Genomic DNA, 22,043 nt, shown 5'->3' with positions numbered 1-22,043 from the left:
CTATAAATTACTAAAATTAACTATTATATTATTGAAAAATAGCAAATATTATAGTGGTAGAAATAGTAGTATAAAAGAGCCAAATAGAAGGAAGGAAGGAAGGAAGGAAGGAAGGAAGGAAGGAAGGAAGGAAGGAAGGAAGGAAGGAAGGAAGGAAGGAAGGAAGGAAGGAAGGAAGGAAGGAAGGAAGGAAGGAAGGAAGGAAGGAAGGAAGGAAGGAAGGAAAGAAAGAAAGAAAGAAAGAAAGAAAGAAAGAAAGAAAGAAAGAAAGAAAGAAAGAAAGAAAGAAAGAAAGAAAGAAAGAAAGAAGGAAGGAAGGAAAAATTCAATAATAAATGATGGAAGGAAGGAAATAGGGTGCAAGGAATGAGGACATGAGGAACGAAGGAAGGAAGTTACAAAAAGGAGGACAGAAATAACAGAACAAATGAAAGTAGGAGACAAGGAAGAAGATGGAAGAATGTTGAACACAGAGGCAGCCAGGAAGAAAGGAAGAACAAAAGGAAAAATCAAAGGATAAAATAAGAAAGCGAGGACAGAGATTAAGACAGAAGGAAAGAAATAAATGAGGATGCAAAAAAAGAAAAAATGACACAGGGAAAGAATGGAAAAATGTTAACCACAGAAAAAGAAAAAAGACACAAGTAGGGAGTAAAGGGAGCAAAGATGGAAGGAGGATAGGAGGAACAGAAGTTGGACAAAAAGAAATGGAGTAAGGAAAGGAAAGAAGATGGAGTAAGATGAAAAAAATGAAGGAAAAAAGGACTGAAGAGAAAGAGCTGTGACACAAGGGAGGAAAATAGAAAGAGGTATTTAGTAAAGAAAGGAGAGGCACAAAGAAGTAGGGAATAACTCACAAAAGGAAGGAAAGGAGGAAGGACACTGTGGCAGTGTATAGGATATGAAAAGTAGGAGAGAAGGTTGCAAAGAAGGAATGATGAAGGAAGAACAGAAGGAAAGAATGAAAGGCAAGAACAGGAATGAAAAGCAATAAGATGTGATGAAAGAGAAGAAAGGAAGGACAGAAATAAATTAGGAAAGACAGAAGCTGAAAGAAAGAAGATAATATTTATTAACAGAAAATTAAGTTTGGAAATACAAATAAGTTCCATACTTATCCAAACCTGCCTGTTCAGGAGCCCAAACTTACAGAAAAACAATTATTGTTGTATCTAAAATGGTGTCAGAAGTAATGTCTTTAAAGTCCTGAAAAACGGAGATGCAGAAGACAGTGTTTGGTGTTAATTTTTGGCTAAATTCTCATGTCATTAATGCGTTTTGCATTGTGCAAATAATTCGCAGCAGGCTTGTGTAAACCCTCACTTCCTTCACAGTGGTGAAAATCAGATGCGTTCCCACCCAGATTAGCATGCTCATTTCTTGCTCTTGGAGATGGGATTTAGGGCCATACAGTGGCTAAAAGCAATGGATTATGAAGGATTACCGAAGAGAGTCGACAAACAGAAGCACCACACCAAGCAAGCAGATGTGTAGGGGTGAGGGAGTGTGTGTGAGTCTGTGTGTGTGTGTGGGTGTTTGCACTGCAGAAAGCAAATTTTGTGTGTTATCTGCCCTGCAGAATAGAATAGCAATCATATTCCCACACATATTAGTTCTAGTAATAGAAAACCTGGTGATCAGAAAGACACAGATGGACACAATCCTATATGGACATAAATGTAGGAAGAGCAATAGAGGAGAGATGTGGTTTCCACCGCAAATAAACAACAGGGGACAGAATGAGCCCACCGCTGCGCCTAATGACTCCCAGCTTAATTAGAAACCGCCAAATAAAAACTGCAAATACTGGCAGTAATATCACTTGCAGTAGTGAGTCATTATAATAATTGCAAATAATGATTTTACAGCTTTGACGTACCTTCGCCACATTGACATAGTCATCGTCTGATAGCGTGTCAAGCATCTTTATGACGGAGGTTTTCATGAGCTTTAGAGTGAGTCCGCTGACACTGCCGCTCCTGCAGACAGCAAAGAAACAACGATGCTCAGAAACATGCAGAAATATCAAAATTAGTTTTCTTGTTTTAGAAATTATAAGTTGGAACTTAACTATCATTTGCATCTAATTCCCCCCATGATCCAGTTTTTGTTCTTTAATGAGTTGATGATGAGGATGCAAATAAAGGATAAGATGTAGAATAAGATAAACTAAAAAAATCTTGGTAAATTAATCCCAATTAAACTGTAGTGAGTTGATAAAAGAAGTGAGATGATAAGTAGTAGATTTGTCCACATATGTTCATAATTATTATTTCTCTCATATTATATAATATACATATACAGTATATACAGCTCTGGAAAAAATAAGAGACCACTAAAAATGATCAGTTTCCCTGATTTTACATTTTATAGGTATATGTTGGATTAAAATGAACATTGTTCTTTTATTCTATGAACTACTGACCACATGTCTCTGAAACTTCAACCAAAAAGTTTGTATTTAAATGAGAAATGGCCAAAATAACAAAAAAGATGCAGTGCTTTCAGACCTCAAAAAACAAGTTCATATTCATTTAGAAACAACAATAATAATGTTTTAGCTCAGGAAGAGTTCAGAAATCAACATTTGGTGGAAAAACCAGGAGGTTTTCAATGGGGTTCAGTGCAATGGTGTCTTTAATTTTTCCAGAGCTGTACATATAAATCTACTACTATGACTAAAATGGACAAATTATAAGTACAAAATAAAGGACAATTACGTAGAATATTTATGTGTTAAATTTTCAAAAATATTATAATTTAGAAATCAATCTCTTTTATGGCAGCAAAGCAGGCTATTTTTAGATAGTCACCACATTTTTTAAGGCTCATAATATAATTTAATGCTAGACAATTATCCATAAAGAAATAAATGTGAAAGAAAGAAATATGAATTTGTTTGAGTGAGGAAAAAAAAGACTTTAATAACTACTTTTCTCATCATAAGTCACATTCAGCTTGCATATTTAAGTCCTCTGGTTCTTAAGTTGTCCAATGTCACTTTTCTCTCCCACATCTTGAAGATTTACCTGAACCAGTAAATCAGGATGTAAGGCTTAAAGGTCAGAGGATAAGAAGTAATCATCGTCTTAAACTTTCGCCTCCCCTCAGACCAACAGGTGGCACTGGTGTCCTTTGAAGGCGATAATCTCTGCTGGATCCAGGGACAAGGTGAGAGAAAAGCGAAATACTTACACATCTACAATGATGACCATGTCCTTTGGAGACGATGCACCTTGGATATACCTGCACAAAAGAGGCAAAGAAAGGGCTTTAATTCGTTCCCATAATCTCTGAAAATTGCACTGAAGAAAGAGGCCAGAGTCACAATGAGCCCAGTCATAATAGTACGAAGCAGCCATAGCTGAGCCCACTTAAGCTACAGAATAGTGAAAAGGCTTATGTGCTTAGAAGAGTTAATACGTTGTTATATACTTCAGTGTTGGCTACAGCCGCTGTTGGCTGACTTCAATGCAGATAGTCCTCTTCAGTGAATACCAGAGCCTGGTCTGAATAATTGTTGCATAAGCCGGAGTAATTACCAGTTGATGGTTTCAGCATGTAGCAACACATCTGGCACAATAGCCTGCAGTGAACTGTAAAAGCCTCCAAACAAATGTGGAGATGGTCATTGTAATGGGCCCAACAAACACATCTTTAACACCATATTATCAGTGTTATTATACTGTTAAAAGTGCAATCATCTCTTTAAACAAAGGCTGAATGTGTTCAATGTCTTAGATATTTTTAGATGGTATTACACTAAACAGCAATCTTAAAAGCTGCTTATATAGATTTGTTTTCTATTTTGGCAATAATGACAGAAGAAAATTCAGGGAAACTTTACACAAAGTCACATTTATTTAAGGGTAGAATAACACTTCCTTTTTCTGATGCTAATTAAAAGACAGGGGGATTGTTAGTGTAACTTTTATATACGGTGCCTTGCAAAGCTATTCATACTATTTGAACTTTTTCACTTGTGCACTTGACATTTTGCTCTGCACTTAGTGTTTCACACGTCTGGTTTACATTCAAAGTCTACGTGGAGGCGCGACAAAGGCGTCAGACGCTACAAATTGCTCTAGCCATTGTTTTCCGTTGCCGGCCTATTTGTCTGACACGCTTAGCTCTTCAAGTCGTGCCGTGACTTCTAAACCAGATGCGCAAAACCAGCACACATTATGCTGGTGTGAATGCAGCATAATACCTGACTCTGCTCCCAGACCAGGTCTTTAAAAAGCCTGACCTGTCGATTCTACTTTTGGCCAATACCAAATGTTTTTGTCTGAAATGTTGCTGAATACAGCAAGAAAGTTGCTGATTTTGTAACAGCAGGGTGACTATTGTTAACTGAAAACATGCAGGCATAAACGTTTGGCTGGTTCTGTCAGTCAAACTTCTCCCATAGGAAAGCAAAACAGGACAGTAGTTGATTTTTAGACTTTCACTGAGGGAGATGAGATCATTAGATAAGATCGACTTCAAATCTAAGTATCGTCCAATCACCGATCTCCCAAAATTAAGGAAACAGGGTCAATTTATTGGTGTACCCCTAGATTAAGTGAATTTTCTCAAAAGGAATGCCAAAAGCCAACTTTCTGGTGCGTTACCCATTGAAAACATTTTTTTTTAAACATGTTTAGGACTTTCATAGACAACACCTGCAAGACTAAAGTCCCTCTTTGCACCTTTTATTTGTAACTGGGAAACTACTAAAACCTCATGCTCTCTATCCACTCAGCTAAAATTTACTTGTCAAGGAACAGCCAAACTAGAGCTGACCTGAGCGGCGGAAAGCCCAAGTTGACCCGAGTAATGTCAGTAAAATAAGGTATCTGACGTTCTGTTCCCTCCTCCATGGGCTGCCACCTTATCGTGGTGGAGGGGTTTGAGTGCCCCAATGATCCTAGGAGCTATGCTGTCTGGGGCTTCATGCCCCTGGTAGGGTCACCCAAGGCAGACAGGTCCTAGGTGAGGGACCAGACAAAGTGCAGCCCGAAGACCCCAATGATGAAGGAAAACCTTGGACTTGGTGTTCCCTCGCCCGGACGCGGGTCACCGGGGCCCCACTCTGGAGCCAGGCCTGGAGGGGGGGCACGATGGCGAGCGTCTGGTGGCCGGGCTTTTACCCATGGAGCCCGGCCGGGCTCAGCCCGAAGAGGAAACATGGGCCCCCCCTCCCATGGGCCCACCACCCGTGGGAGGGGCCAAAGGGGTCGGGTGCACTGTGTGATGGGTGGCGGCCAAGGGAGGGGACCCTGGCGGTCCGATCCTCGGTTGCAGAAACGGGCTCTTGGGACGTGGAATGTCACCTCTCTGGTGGGGAAGGAGCCGGAGCTAGTGCGTGAGGTCGAGAGGTTCCGGCTAGAAATAGTCGGTCTCACCTCGACGCATGGCTCTGGTTCTGGAACCAGTCTCCTTGAGAGGGGCTGGACATACTTCCACTCTGGAGTTGCCCAGGGAGAGAGACGTCGGGCAGGAGTGGGCATACTTGTTGCTCCCCATCTCGGCGCCTGTACGTTGGGGTTTACCCCGGTGAACGAGAGGGTAGCATCCCTCCGCCTACGGGTGGGGGGACGGGTTCTGACTGTCGTTTGTGCTTACGGGCCGAACGACAGTTCAGATTACCCACCCTTTTTGGAGTCCTTAGAGGGGGTACTGGAGAGTGCTCCTCCTGGGGACTCCCTTGTTCTGCTGGGGGACTTCAACGCTCACGTGGGCAACGACAGTGAGACCTGGAGGGGCGTGGTTGGGAGGAACGGCCCACCCGACCTGAACTCGAGCGGTGTTCTGTTGCTGGACTTCTGTGCTCGCCATGGATTGTCCATAACGAACACCATGTTCAAGCATAAGGGTGTCCATATGTGCACTTGGCACCAGGACACCCTAGGCCGCAGTTCGATGATCGACTTTGTCATCGTTTCATCGGATCTGCGGCCGTATGTCTTGGACACTCGGGTGAAGAGAGGTGCGGAGCTGTCCACTGACCACTACCTGGTGGTGAGTTGGCTCCGGTGGCGGGGGCGAAAGCCGGTCAGACCTGGCAGGCCCAAACGTGTTGTGAGGGTCTGCTGGGAACGTCTGGCGGAATCCCCTGTGAGACGGAGCTTTAACTCCCATCTCCGGCAAAACTTCGAACACGTCCCGGGGGAGGTGGGGGACATGGAGTCTGAGTGGACCGTGTTCCGTGCCTCCATTGTCGAGGCGGCCGATCGGAGCTGTGGCCGCAAGGTTGTCGGTGCCTGTCGCGGCGGCAACCCTCGAACCCGTTGGTGGACACCTTCGGTGAGGGATGCCGTCAGGCTGAAGAAGGAGTCCTATTGAGCCTTTTTGGCCTGTGGGACTCCGGAAGCAGCTGATGGGTACCGGCAGGCGAAGCGGCATGCGGCTCGGGCGGTTGCTGAGGCAAAAACTCGGGTGTGGGAGGAGTTTGGAGAGGCCATGGAGAAAGACTTCCGCACGGCTTCGAGGCGATTCTGGTCCACCATCCGGCGTCTCAGGGGGGGGAAGCGGTGCAGCACCAACACTGTTTATAGTGGGGATGGTGTGCTGCTGACCTCTACTCGGGACGTTGTGGGCCGGTGGGCAGAGTACTTCGAAGACCTCCTCAATCCCACCAACATGCCTTCCACTGAGGAAGCGGAGCCTGGGGACTCTGGGTTGGGCTCTCCAATCTCTGGGGGCGAGGTCGCCGAGGTGGTTAAAAAGCTCCTCGGTGGCAAGGCCCCGGGGGTGGATGAGATCCGCCCGGAGTTCCTTAAGGCTCTGGATGTTGTAGGGTTGTGTTGGTTGACGCGACTCTGCAATATCGCATGGACATCGGGGGCAGTTCCCCTGGATTGGCAGACTGGGGTGGTGGTCCCCCTGTTCAAAAAGGGGGACCGGAGGGTGTGCTCCAATTATAGAGGGGTCACACTCTTAAGCCTCCCTGGCAAGGTCTATTCAGGGGTCCTGGAGAGGAGGGTCCGTCGGATAGTCGAACCTCGGATTCAGGAAGAGCAGTGTGGTTTTCGTCCTGGTCGTGGAACACTGGACCAGCTCTACACCCTCAGCAGGGTCCTGGAGGGTGCATGGGAGTTCGCCCAACCAGTCTACATGTGTTTTGTGGACTTGGAGAAGGCGTTCGACCGTGTCCCTCGGGGAGCCCTGTGGGGGGTTCTCCGGGAGTATGGGGTACCGGGCCCTTTGATACGGGCTGTCAGGTCCCTGTATGACCGGTGTCAGAGTCTGGTCCGCATTGCCGGCAGTAAGTCGGGCTCGTTTCCGGTGAGAGTTGGACTCCGCCAGGGCTGCCCTTTGTCACCGATTCTGTTCATCACTTTCATGGACAGAATTTCTAGGCGCAGCCAAGGTGTTGAGGGGATCCGATTTGGTGGCCTCAGGATCTCATCTCTGCTTTTCGCAGACGATGTGGTCCTTTTGGCTTCATCAGATCGTGATCTGCAGCTCTCGCTGGATCGGTTCGCAGCCGAGTGTGAAGCGGCCGGGATGGGGATCAGTGCCTCCAAATCCGAGGCCATGGTCTTGAGCCGGAAAAGGGTAGAGTGCCTTCTCCGGGTCAGGGGGGGTGTCCTGCCCCAAGTGGAGGAGTTTAAGTATCTCGGGATCTTGTTCACGAATGGGGGAAGAAGGGAGCGGGAGATCGACAGGCGGATTGGCGCAGCGTCTGCTGTCAAGCGGGCGCTGTACCGGTCCGTCGTGGTGAAGAGAGAGCTGAGCCAAAAAGCGAAGCTCTCGATTTACCGGTCGATCTACGTTCCCACCCTCATCTATGGTCATGAGCTTTGGGTCATGACCGAAAGAACGACATCGCGGATACAAGCGGCCGAAATGGGTTTTCTCCGTAGGGTGGCTGGGCTCTCCCTTAGAGATAGGGTGAGAAGCTCAGTCATCCGGGAGGGACTCAGAGTAGAGCCGCTGCTCCTTCACATCGAGAGGAGCCAGTTGAGGTGGCTTGGGCATCTGGTCAGGATGCCTCCTGGACGCCTCCCTGGTGAGGTGTTCCGGGCACGTCCCACCGGGAGGAGGCCCCGGGGAAGACCCAGGACACGCTGGAGGGACTATGTCTCTCGGCTGGCCTGGGAACGCCTCGGGATTCCCCCGGAGGAGCTGGAAGAAGTGGCTGGGGAGAGGGAAGTCTGGGCCTCCCTTCTGAAGCTGCTACCCCCGCGACCCGACCTCGGATAAGCGGAAGAAGATGGATGGATGGATGGATGGACGTTCTGTTCCCTCGTCGGCTCTTCAGCTGGATGTCAAATACATTATCGAGTCTGGCGACGGCCCTGTTGCTGCTTCAGATTGTTATACGAAGCACCTTCCCAACGATGTGTGTAAGCTCACCGGACAGAGACGGTAATGAACTAGCCGGCGTATGTAACATCTGAACATTGTTGATAGGGGATGACATACAGAGGGAAATCAGAAATGCCTTCAGTCTCTTCCAGTGGCAATTAAATTCACATTTGCCAGCGATACAAAGAGAGCTAAGATGGATGGACAGCCAGGGCTTTTCTGCAGCTTGATGGCGGAGGGGAGGGTTGTCTCAGATGTGAGTATTAGTTTGACATTCTGAGGAATGAGCAGGCAAGCAGTTAGCAGCCGTCTTAGGCAGAGCCAGAGCAATCATCAGGGGTCTCTTTCTGCTGATTATCGGCCGTTCTGCTGAGTGCGGAGGGAAGCCAGCTGCCCGCGGGCCAAAGAGGCTCTTTTTGCTCGCTCGGCCAGGCTGATATGAAGGTTTGAGCGACGGAGCCCCAGTAGGCACCACTCTAAACTGCTGAGTGACCCCTGACCTGTGTTGACTTCTCATTGCCTGGTCTGCTCGAACTGCTTTGGTGAAAGGCTTAAGTGGAAATCTCAGGAGAAACAGGGGCTGCTTCATATGAGGTCAATAATTGAGCTCAGCTGGTAGTGAATATAGGCAAAATATATGTGTGTGTACATAAGAGGGAGATGGAGAGAGGGAGGAAGATGGAGGAGTGAGAATCCAATTATTTTCAATAATAAAGGATGCTACATCAAAGGTAGAACTTCCAGAGCTTTCCACTTCTGTGTGGCGACAGAAATCAGGTCTGGAACCATGAGGCATATAGACGTGCATGACTTTTATCAATTTAATTACTGAAATCTTAATTCAAGGCAGTGAGGGAGAGGGTGGAGGAAGGACCTGAGACTCCACACTGCGGGGGCCGCTTTCTTTTTAGCAGACTGAATTTGTGAAAGCGATCATCGATGCGGGACGGAAAGCTCGGTCAGAATGAGGCACACGTCTCAACTCCCCGAGGCTCCCAAACAGATTCACCTCGTCTGGAGATTAAAGGAGGGTCATTTGGCAACAGCTGATGCTCGCAGACCAACTGCGAGATTTCATTAACTTCCTTGGTCAGTCTACTTCTCATCGAGGAGAATGATAGTTTAATGGGAATTCAACTTATTTTCTAGGGGGTTAAATGTTAATTATAAGGCATTGCAGGCTTTCATTACCATGTCATTACAGGTCATCTTCATCTCCACCAATGCAAAAATATCAGACTGAAGAACTATGCAGGCTGCACCCCTAAAATATGCTGAGGAGATATTACTTTCAAGCAGATCATTTCTCTGCAGCTGTGAAAGAGGCAGCATTGATCAGTGGTAATAGGGTTTAAGAGAAATGTGTGAGCTGTTATGGAGTAAGGAAGAGTAACGCCTGAGTCAAAGCTATATAGTGCTGCCATGGCTGATCTTCCACACAGATTGGCCTGGCATATCGGCAACGTCCCCAGTTTTCTTTTTTTTAATTCGTCGCCTGAAGTGCGACTGAATTTTGTCTCTGCCTCTGAGCAGGAGAACATCAAGATCAGAGAAAGTGGGATATAGAATCAAGGATTTTCAGTCTACAGACCCAATATCACACTTCTGACGGATAAAAATCATGAACTGAGGCTGGTATCTGGGTATAATACACCACATTTTTGACTCTCTGATCCAGATGTGTCGTTTCTGCATGGATTCCAGTCCGTAATTACCTCTCGGCTCCTGCCCACTGAAGCCATTCTTTCCCTGTCATTACCCGGTCTCCTGCATGCCAAGGCCAGGTGACAAGCAGATGGGCCTGGCTGGTGCTGAACCGAGCCCGCAGGCAGGCAGTGGACCCAGCCTTTCAGCTTTTTACCATCCACTAAAGGTTATAAAGAACAACTCATCACTGCCAGTGAGCCATCAAGAGCAGTATCCTGTATCAGACATGGCCACTGTATTTCACATAATGATGTGTCAGCTCCTGTTTATTCTGATGCGCCAATTAGAGAAGATAAACAACTGCCATCTGAGACTTTATATCAGTGCCACAGTTCATTATAAAAAATCTTGGATCAAGATTTAGGTTGACATAACACGCTAATTACAAGTTGAGTCATGGTACACCTCCAGTGATTTTTTGTTTTTAGAGTAATCCTTACTGAAAACCACAAGTCACGTCTTCAGTGAGCTAACTGATGAATCCAGCTTATAATAAATAAGTAGTTAACAGCATCATTCAGTTTTTGCAGTATTCCTGTCAATCAGGTGGATTAATTTAATCCTAATAGTATGTTTACCGAAAGGCAGATGCAGCAAGCCATAGATGCAAAGAAGGACTCTTCATAAGCTCAACGAAATTATGGGCAACTCTGACCATCCTTTTCATGAAACTGTCTTGGGAAAACAGAGTGTCTTCAGTCAAAGGCTTTCTTAAATTCACTGCAATACAGACCGCTACAAGAGCTCTTTCCTGCCAACAGCCATCACTATCTACAAAAACTCTTTGAACACTTTGAATTAATGAGTTAGAAGAACATTTAATTTTCTTTTGGGATCAATAAAGTATTTTTGAATTTGAATTAAATTTGACTTTGCATCAAAATCTTTTACTTGCTTTCAAAAGACCACAACTGTGGAAATGTTTTACTGAGATAAAGACAGATTTCCTGTAGCACCATCAGCCTACATTACGGTTATGGCTGGCCAATATGGCTGAAAAATGTATCACAATATCAGCATTTTATATCAGTTCATATTGATAACCATTGATTTACTATTACTGTTTTTTCTATATCTGAAATACAGATAACTGGTGGTGTAACCTTTCCTGTTTAATCCACAGTTTTCACTTCACACCGTTGTTTATTTTTAGGAAGTTATGAGACAAAGTAGTGAAACCTTAAACTGCTGCTGCTCAAGTTACTCAGCATGTTGTTGCTAGGTAACCAAACTTGAAACTTGAAAGGGGTGAACTTGAACGTTCTTGTTACCCGGCAGATTGTTGCTAGGTAACCAAAGAGTGAGCTAATCAAAAATTGATTAGCTCACAGTTGAGCAGCTAAAGCCTTTCCTTTGCCTACATTTCCCAGGATGCTGTGTGGTACTGGATCAGAATTCAGTGAATATTCTTACTGAATGTTGCATATTCTATCAGATGTGTACTCTATTGATCTCGATCATGTGTCTATCATAATCAGAATCAGATTTATTGCCATTGCCAGTAAACAAGTTCGCAGGCTCGTAAATTGTTTTGATGTATTGATGCAAAAATAAATACTGAAATAAAATATGAATATGAAAAAGAAAATATGTATTTATGTGAGTGAAGAGAAAAATCCCAGGTAAAGGTGTCCGTGGTCCCTGTCTGCAAAGCCACACAAGAACCCCTAACTCTTTTAGTCAAGAGATACGCTGAATCTGCCGTAGATGCTAAAAACATAGGCAGTAAATCAGTGGAGGCAGAAGATCTATTGTTTAGGAGCTCTGCACAGGTGTAACAGCTTGTTGACACTGTATTTAGACATAAAAACAAACAAGGCAGAGAGCACCAAAACATATATATCATGTTGTATATTGTTATTGATTTATTGTCCAGCCCCAGCCTATGTCTAGTAAAATCACAATCCAGATGCAGCAGAATGTAAATGCATTTCAGATTTTACAATCTGCATTGCATTTACATTGTTTTAAAAATTCATGGCCAGATATTTAATGTTGGCTTGTGATGTCATCCAGAAGTATTGGCTCCCCAACAGATTTCTTCCATTGCTGCTCCTTTTTCCAAGCCTTGTATATGGTGGAGATATCAGCACATTTTTATCTAGATGGAATGAACCCTAAGACTATTTGTTATATATCTGTTTTATTTTAAGACATATGATGGAAAAATGAACACAGCAAGACTTTCTCTAGCCAAGGGCTACCACACTTTCACAGAAATCATCAATAGGAAGGATTTTTGCATTATTTTCCAACTGCTTACATTATTTTGGTAATAATAGCTAAATTATGTACTTAGACAGGGAAATCCTTCATTAAAAATGTTGGGAAAAAAAGCTGATATAAAGCCCAACTCCTCACATATCTGCATCATCAGCTTGTATAACCATAAAATACTAACAAACTCTAAAATATATCACACATTTTGTAATATAAAAGGGCTCCCAACATAACAGATCTGTTTGTGACAACATCTCTGATCTAGATAAGGCCTGGTACACGCATGCAGCCAACGTGTGCTCTTTACACTGAAGGCAGAATAAGGTATCGCTCCAAGAGAGACGAGATTAAAGCGGCTACATTCACAGCCACCCCCTCCTTTGCAACGCCCCCCGAACCTCCACCAAAATAAATCTAAAAGAAATGCAATATACAAGCGATGAACACAACAACATATTCTGCGTTGCGGTGATTGCAGTTCGCTGCTTTTGTAACAGTCAGGTAAAAGAGTCTCATTGGAATTCATGAAATAGTTTTATCACAGCCCCGCGCTGTACAATCAATACATTAACTGCGCTGGGGGGGCCGACTCTCTCGCAGGAGATTGTGTTTATGCACCCTGACCCATTGTGCAAAGTGTTGAGCGTTACATTTAAACGGCGGGAATAATCTAAAGCATTTTTAGAAACATGCAACAGATGCATGGGATGGTTGGGCCATGTTTTATAGTGAAGTTTACTGTTGATATGAATTGTGGTGATTTTTACTGGTAATCATGGGTGTGCACATGGTGAGCATGCTTTGACATTAATTCATCATTTACAAAAGATGTGAGGACAGTAAGCACAAAATAATGGGGAGACTGTATAGAGCGCAGTGAGAGAGCGAGTGTGTGAATTTGTGTTGTGCTGATGGGCTTATTATTTTATGGACTGCTGCTCTCTTAGTGCTCCTGTGGATGTGCAAGGCGAATTGAGATTGAATTAAGATAAAAATATAGGGGGACAGTTCCCAGCGAGCCTGCAGGAGACAGAGATGTTGTCTGCTGCTTATTTATTCAACTTTGTGTTGATTACTGGAAGCGTTGCTGCCACCGTTTAAATTTCTGTATTTTTGTGTGTCGAGGAATGTGCAAAATGTTCTCTCTTTCAACATTTCTGCTGTTTGAGTATTTCTCATGCAACCCGTTCACAGACAATTGCAGCCCTTGATGCACTTTCATCTTGTGGTAAAACTCTTAAACCTTGTGTCACCTTCAGCAACAACAGCGATGTCCTCTGACTCAGCGTCCACCTGAAGTGGGGTGAAAAAAAAGAATGAAAGGAGGAGGCAAGGCTCCGGGCTCGGGATATTGGGAATAGTGTTTTAGGGAGCCTCAGCTTCAGGGACTGACCAGCAGTCATAATATTTGTGACGAGGTCAGATTGACTTTTTGAAGAAATCAATATGTGATATAGCCTACATGCTGTTGTGAACCTGGGAGGTAATGGGATCTTTGCAACGCTTGGCTAACAGGACTCCATGCCTTTTCTCTTGTTATTCCTCTTTCTATTTTCCCTTTCTCTTTCCTCTGCCTCACCTTACCCTCTGCTTTGCTTCCTTTGATGAGAAGAATAGTCATAACAATGAATAATGTTAATATTTAATGTCATTGTAATTGGTGACGATTAAATGCAATGACTGGATCATTAATTTTCTTGAGGGAGCTGCTGGAAGAGGGGAGGGGGAAAAATCTGCTGGATGGTTTTTCATTTTTTAAAGCCACCCTGGTCAGACAAGAAGCTGTCGACTGGAACCAGTTAAAGCCACAAATTTACGATCCAACAAACAGTAACAGCTTCCTCCATGCCAACCAGACTACAACCAGACTGCAGCTTTGACAAAGGGAGTATAGATACAGGTCTGCATCAATCTAGATGTTACAGAAACATGTGATTAGATCTGTTGCAATCTGCTTGCAGCATCTACTGTATCTTGCTAATCGACCAATGAGATCTGACAGATATGCAGGTCTTACACATCTGTCAGAGCTCACACATATAAGAGAGGTACCGTTCTATGTTGTTCATCATTAAAAGTTATAATAATACATTTAATCAGGGCTCCTAAATGTTTTACTTCAAAATTTCATACATTTTAAGATTAAGCTTCCCAATTTTACTGTCTATTTCTGTGGCAATGTTACATCCACATCAGTGATTTGTTTTTCCATTTTTCAGACTAATATCCATCTCTAACTGTAAATAAGAAAAAAAAAAAACAAATAAAACTGTCTGAATACTTTTTATTGTAAATGTGAACTATGTCCTTTTTGTCCCTGGACCGAATAAATAAAGAAATAATAAATTCAAATCTGTTTTTTATAGGAATGAATATAAATTAGAATGCTCCATCAGCCTGTTGTAGACGTAAAAACAACATTATTGCAGTCTTAGTGCGATGCTAGGGAAGATTGCGGTAGACGTCATGGACTGACAAGCGATGGGGATGTCCCGTCAGACCATCAGTTCCCATAAACCACAGAAAAAAGAAAAAAAAAACTTCTTGGGACTCTGGGAGGATTATGAATGTTAAAATGAATTTGAAAACAAGAAATAAAATAAAAACATTCCTGAAGAACCACGCCTATCAAACTAAAATGAAAAATGAACTACTTCAAAATTTTAAGTCTTGTTTAATACAATGAGATGTTCATATTTTAAATGTGTAATTCTTGCTTGTCAGTAGAACAATGTTCATTTTACTCAAACATATAGCTGTAAAAAGTAAAATCAGATAAACTGATCATTTTAAGTGCTCTCTTAATTTTTCCCAGAGCTGCATGATGAGAAAAAAATCTGAATGCAGTGAATCCAAAATAACTTCAACCAAAACAGATGGGTCAAAACAGCAACAATCTTTGCAACAAGTGGGAATGTAAAACTGTTTCACTGACCACTTCTATGCTTTATGCATGTGATCTGTTCACGTTTTATGTAAACATTGAAAGTGTTATTCATGTCACTGTCACTCTGAAGGATGCTGGCCTCCTCTGATATCACAGAGACACATTTGATGACCTCGCCTGACCCCAACCAAATGTTCCAGCGACTGTTCGACCTCCACAGCGAATGTCAGTCAAGAAAGCAGCATGTTAGGCTATAATCACACAAGCCTGACCTGACACATCATGACCCCGCCTTCCGCGCGCCCCGCTACTCCGCTCCGCTACGCTTTGGCACAGGTTGCTAAGCAACAGGCTTACAGGAGCACCTCTGAGTCCAACATGAGGGAAAGCTCAACACAATGACAGTGACAAACATGGAAGGCCACGGAGGTGACAAGGTGTCCCTTTGCAGAGAAAAGAAAATCACCCTCTTCCTCTGCCTATCCTGGTCACACAAGCCGCTTCCGCTCATCCTTCCCATCCATTGTTTCTTCCTGTCTCCGGTCACAACACTCAGGAATTAAGCTCCGGTGTAGTTTGGGTTTTGAGCTGACAGATGAGAGACAGGATTAATGTTCGAACTTGTCCTTCAGCGCCGCAGTTTCTGTTTACAGCAGTTTGCATGTTCACGGCGAAGCCTCAAGTGACAGTGCAGCACTAAGGAGAATTTTGTCTGCTGTTGACTTAATTAAGTTGTCAGAGGGAAGCCTTGTTGGTTTCATGCTTGTAAAAACAGTGCTAAGTGATTTATTTATTTATTACTTAATTTCAAGCACAGTCTGACATGAACTGATATAATAAAATAATCTGTTTGCATGAAAGTCATCTGCAGATGAATTTAACACTGATGTCTTACAAAATAAGAGATAATAAAGGTTGAACCATTTTACTTTACTTTTAATTAAATAATCTATAATCATAAAGATAAAAAAATCACTGAAAGATTGACCAATATATTTGATGTGTACTGATGACAAAATGTGATGTAGAATAAATAAAATATTACTGGTTTCTTAACTGCGATTGCACGATGTTTTTACAACTTTTTATTTTTGTGTTTTTATGATGTAAAGCACTTTGAAACTTCATTAATTAATTGTTTGATAATCATTAAGATTATCATTTAGTGTATGTTCTGAGTTCATGTTTGAAATGGCTTGAATGTGCTGTAAGAAAACAATTAGTTTTAGTAGAAAGTTGGAGATTTATGACAATAAATAATAAATCGATTTCAATTAGAAGAGAAGGCGTTTAGATTCAGGGTTTTCTATTTGCTCAGACCTTTAAAACTCAATGTTTTACATTTAATTACCACCAATTTTCTTCCACTTTCAGTCTTTCTCAAAGCTCAGCGTAGTGTACAGATTGAATATTTGCTTGATAAAAAGAATAATAACACTATTGAAAGTTTCTCCTGTGTGTGTTTGTTCAGTGCAAGCTCTCTGGCCTGACCTCAAACAGCCACTCAGTTTAAACCGGCCGGAGACCGAGATGGAAAATGGGGTCAGGTCTAATCAACACCGCTGTCATGATTATGTCCACTCCACTCCAACCTGTAACCAGGCAACAGGCAGGGCTGCCACAAAACCGATGTGACAGCTGCAGGTAGATTGAAAGTGTAAAGGGTGGACAGAAACCCGTGGGTGGGTGTGTGAAGAGGGTAAAGTGGGTGAATGGCCTCATTTTTTTCCCCCAGCCAGATTTTCTTTATGTGTCTGTTTGTCGTCACCTACATACAGGTCAAGAAAATGCTTTTTTATATGTATAATAAACAATATTTCTGAACCCAAGATTACAAAACATACATAAGAATGGAATAACAAAGCTACAAAATACATTATTATAAAATCTTTCACTCCTCCTGTGTTTCAATCTTCTTTTGAATGTATTTGTTTTAATGCATACCTCCTTGTTTGTTTGCTTGTTTGGTTAGTTTACTTTTATTGATGTTACTTGTTCTATTATGTGGTTAATTATTTTGTAGATCAATACCCGTTTTTGCTTTTTGTCACTATGTATTGTCTTTGTGTACACACTAATTGGTGAATTAAAAAAGTGCATGTCCATATGTGTTTTGCAGATTATAATGATTAAGTGATCTTATGGCCAGGTTCTTTTCAGAAGTCAAAATACGATCCAGTACATATTCAAGAATGTCAAATTAATTTAAGGATTTTATTCATGGATTTGAGTCAATATTTTATGAGGTTTTGAAGATTTTACAACAAAAAGCATCTGTGACTTTTAAAAGCATGAACTGGGTGCTCATGTTTTGATTTATTTGAGAATATTGTCTAATCCATGCTGGCTGAAAGAATTATACATGCAGGTTAATTTTACTTCTTGAAATGCATATTTTTATAGGAACCAGAATTTTTTTTGCTAAATTGCATTTTTATGTAGTTTAATAACTTGAAACTAAAAAAAAAAGTTAAAGTTGGCATTCATATGTGTTTGCTGTCTAAATAATTAGACAGATTATAATGATCAAGTAATCTTATGAGCAGATCTTTCAAATGGATATTGTAACTTTAAAGTCACCAAATCTGGAGCTGCTGAATGATTGTGTTTAGTCTCCACAAAAGCTCAACACAATGATACAACAGTACTTTAGAGTTCACCATCTTCACCACTTTTGCATTATTGTTTTAATGTTTGGGATGATTTCCCTAAACTGCAAGACAATTTCAACATTCTTCCAAAAAGTTCAGACTTCTTAGGGAATTTCAGTTCATTTTAAGACGAAGACTTTACGAGTTATCTGGGAGTAGCAACAGCACAAAGCTACAGTATATTAAAGTCGAGCTTTAAATATCCTTCACATTTTATGAGAATTTGAATGAGCCAATTTCTTATTGAGTGCCAGAAAATCTGTTATTAAAACATGACATCCGTATAATACTGTATTCCCAAGTATAAAATCTCCGGTAGATCCTTCTTGTAATAATTTGGAAGGTAAAAGCTACTAAGTATGGAGTTTATTCCTACCATGGCCTTCTGCGAACGTCGTAAAGGTCGATCTTGTTGGGCGCCCTCCAAGGAGTGGCTGCAGAGAGCAAGAAAATAAGTTCAAATAATCCTCTCACTGTCGGACATTTTCCACCAGATGAGATGAAAAAGTATTCATAATTTCATTCTCTCTATCAAGCTACTAGCACAGAAAGCTGATAAGATATTCTGCAGCGAAGAACCTGATGGATTCATTTAGACTTTATCTTGCCATAACGCAGAGGGCAGAGTGTTGACCTGATGAAGCCTACCTGGGTAGTACCGCGTCACGCCCGTGGCGCTGCCAAACACCTGCCAGCGCAGAGAGCTGTCCTCGCGCCGGTTTTCGATGAAGACTCGCTCCAGAGCCTGTGTCCAGTTGAGCTCATTCAGGATCACAGGTGCTGAAAAAGAAAGAAGATTACAAATATATAACAAGCCCCAAAATAACAGAATCATGCTTTAAAAAAACATTTCAAAGTAATTTGAGATTTAAGTTGGTTACAGACTACAAGGCAAGCCTGAAACTATGCAAAACAATTTTTTTTATTTATTTTGAATAAAGCAGGCTGGTGAAAATAGTAAATATTAGACAGGTCTCTTCATTGACTTCATTCAAGTCCTTGAATTAAAACTTACTTGCATAATAAGGCTTTTAGTATTTGAATCATTTTGTATTTTTATTATTTTACTTTGTCTTACATTGTTATGTATTTTAATTGATTGGGTGTATTTTTTGTGTTTGTTGTGTCATTTAGGATGTTTTAATTAATTTGTTTCAATATGACGCACTTAACATTAGTTTAAAATGTGCTATTATTAATTATTATTATTATTATTATTGTTATTATTACAGTATCTCATCACTTCATTCAAAAACAAGGAAAACTTGTAAATTCATAAAAAATTGCAATAAAAAGTTTATTTCTGTATTGTAAATACAGAGAACAATAAATTTAATAAAAGTGGTCATAACATTTTTTTTAAAACTTTCTTTTACATTTCTGATGTAAAAAGTTATTTAAAATTTGACTGAAAATTGGATTTCTTTAATGCTATAACGGTATTAGTAATTTGTTCAAACTAATACAAGCTCAGTTAATTTTCTGAGTTGTTTGTTTCAGACATCTTGATCTTAATAAATGTATCTTTACACCTTCCCATTTTTGTACATTAGCTCTCTCCTTTTTCTAATTTTGTGTTATAATCTAGTTAAAACACCCAAATAAAAAAAATACTAAAACATGTTACAAAGACACTGGTCAATAAAAACCAACAAAACTTTGGGTTTTTCTCTGTAAATAAGCCAAAGGTTGATGTGAACAACCTTGTCTCTGCCAGCAGAAGTGGGTTGAGAGCATCAGGATGGATGCATGCAGGAACCTCAGGCCATCTGAGCGCCGCATTAGTCTAATCTGTCTGATCTTTGTGGCGCACACAGAGGAGGTCACCTTGAAGGAGGGTCATCCTGCACGTCACTCACAGCATGCGGAGGAAGTCTGCTGAATGTCGGACATCAGACCACTGCAACTTTTTTCTGCAGGTCTGGTAACAAATTGTGGTTGTTTGTTTAAAGCAGTAAAATTACTGCATGTGCTCCTGCAATGGTGGCCATTTTATAGAGGGAATATAACATTTTTAACCTTTAAATATTGTAATTGTGAAACATAGATAAATCATAATTTGATTTTCTGGTTTTGTATAGTCTTTAAAAGCACTTTTTTGGCAAACATTCAAAGCCACAATCACTTTAACTGCTGGACACATTATTATTAGCTTGATAAAAAAAATACTTTTTCCTTTTTCAACAAGAATATGAAGGATGGATGTGCACTGTAAAACGTTTCAGCCACATTTAGTTGTGTCTGCTGTCTTCTACTCTTTAAGTCAAATAAATGTAGCAAGTTTTAGGTCTTGAACCTAAATGTGTGAGTTTGTGAAAGATAAACTTACAGCAGTAAGTTGTGTTAACTTTTTATTAAAAGTTGAATAAACTAGAGCTTTTATGTTAGCACTTAAAAAAACTGAAGAAAAAGACAGGAGTGGAATTTATTTCCCAGAATGCTTAGCGGTTTGTTTTTGTATCCTGAGATGGAAGTGCGTTACATTGATCTGACTCCTGCATTATTAAGACAAATGTTTATTTTAAAGCTTGAGGATAATGTCCTGTTCACACTAAATGTTTTTATACAATTTGTTTTCATGTTTAATAAAATTCATCATCAGACCAGAAATTTTGTTAATTCAATTTGAAACAAGAATTTAAATTATTCTAAAATAAAATAGTTATTTTTAACTTGGTATTGTGAGTAAAATAATAGAGAAATGTGGCTCTTTAAAAGTTTTTTTCTTGCATATTGTGAAATAATTATTTGGTTTAAACTGCAGCAATAAGTTAAAATTCACAAGTCAAGATTAATGAACTTAAAAACATTGTTTAGAAAACTTGTCTCTTGTTAAATCAACTTCATGAACTTTAATTTCTGAGTTAAAACCAAAACAATTTCTGTTTAACTTAAATTTCATTTTCAAGGCAGCAGGTGGACTTTCATTTTGAAGTTAAGCCACCTTCAAATGTTTTACAGTGTGCAGCTGATTGTTGCAACACAGAAAGAGGATGGAGTTAGTTGTTTTTGTGAAATTATGGTTTATTTCACAATAATTTTTAAATTTCTGTTTTCCATCAGTAGCAATTGGGACAAAAGAAGAATTGCTTTTCCAAATGGGTCCCAGTGAATGATATTTGACTCCACTTTCAATCTGAATGTCTTTAATCAGTATTTTAACTTTCCATCCATCCACCTTGTTATTAGAATTACAGTGACGTGAAACAACATGTTGCGGGAAAACAAACAGCTGAGACACTGATAAAGTTTCAGTGTTGTTACAGACAATATCATTGAATTATTATTCTGATTCCATTACTGTAGCTCATTTAAATCTAGAGGAGTAAAACAAAGCTTGATGATGTGGAGAAAAGTGAGACTTGCACACACTCTACATGGTTTGCTAATTTAAAAAGTGTGTATTCTGGTAACACAGCTGTTGGGAGGAAAGTTTTGATGAATTAGAGTCAATCTGTCAGCTGACTCCAGTTTTGTTCAACATTGTGGAGAATTACAAGCTGGCTTGGTGTGCCACGCGCTTTTAAATCTATGCATAAAGTGCCTGCTTGCTATGTCTCCAAGGTACTGCTCTCAGACAACATCGCTTCTTCTCACAGGATAAATCAGTATAAAAATCTCAACCATATGAGATTAAGCTTGAACTGGGGACTGGTTTAGTATGGGGTGGACTTTGCATTAAGAGTTATAAAGTATCATTCCTGTGTGAATTGCAAGCTACATTCCATTTAAGTTTAAAAAAATAAGATTTTTTCGTGTGCATCCAGAATAAACCCTTCATCGCCTGTTCAACAGTAAGTGGTATAATACACCACAGGTGGTGAATAACACAAGTACCAGATCAATATTCAAGTCTCTGACTTCTACTTTGCACAGTCCTTATTTTCCTTCCACTTGTATTCATGTAGTTATTTTTTTTTTCTATTCTAATAAATTCCTTCAACAACACACGACATGGAAACACACAAACACACACACATCCAGACACTGCAAATGCTTTCAGTCTGTGTTTAATCGCCAAGCTGAAGTCAGAAGACGGGGAGTGCAATCAGAGGTTTAATAGCCACCTGATTAAAGAGGAAACAAGAAGAGGCGCTGAGCTGCGGAGAACTTCACTCGCTCCTCTGATTTAATTACTCAGCCAACCAAAGCTAGATAAGCCTCAGAACAGACAAGTCCAGCTTTTCTCAACGCTGCGTTTTAATTTTACACAAATAAACGCTCATTATCCACTTTTCCCATGCTTCCAATTACTGCAGCGTTTCTGACGAGACATTGGTCTA

The 22,043-nt window shown here is 41.1% G+C and overlaps 1 protein-coding gene across 5 annotated transcripts in view; it reads right to left on the bottom strand.

Moving 5' to 3' along the window:
- Positions 1-22,043, bottom strand: part of cacna2d2a (calcium channel, voltage-dependent, alpha 2/delta subunit 2a) — a 219,918-nt gene that overhangs the window by 43,542 nt on the left and 154,333 nt on the right. For all 5 annotated transcript variants that reach the window (XM_028001954.1, XM_028001956.1, XM_028001955.1 and 2 more), the window contains 4 exons: positions 18,409-18,540; positions 18,137-18,194; positions 3,196-3,246; positions 1,880-1,979 (listed from right to left, as the gene is read on the bottom strand). In XM_028001954.1, coding sequence (XP_027857755.1) covers positions 1,880-1,979; positions 3,196-3,246; positions 18,137-18,194; positions 18,409-18,540 — 341 coding nt within the window. The remainder of the gene's footprint in view (positions 1-1,879; positions 1,980-3,195; positions 3,247-18,136; positions 18,195-18,408; positions 18,541-22,043) is intronic.

Source organism: Xiphophorus couchianus, chromosome 20 (genome assembly GCF_001444195.1).
Source record: "Xiphophorus couchianus chromosome 20, X_couchianus-1.0, whole genome shotgun sequence".
In the NCBI taxonomy this organism is placed as follows: Eukaryota; Metazoa; Chordata; class Actinopteri; order Cyprinodontiformes; family Poeciliidae; genus Xiphophorus; species Xiphophorus couchianus.
Note: the sequence above shows the minus strand (reverse complement) of the source record. Positions and strands in the feature narration are given on the sequence as shown.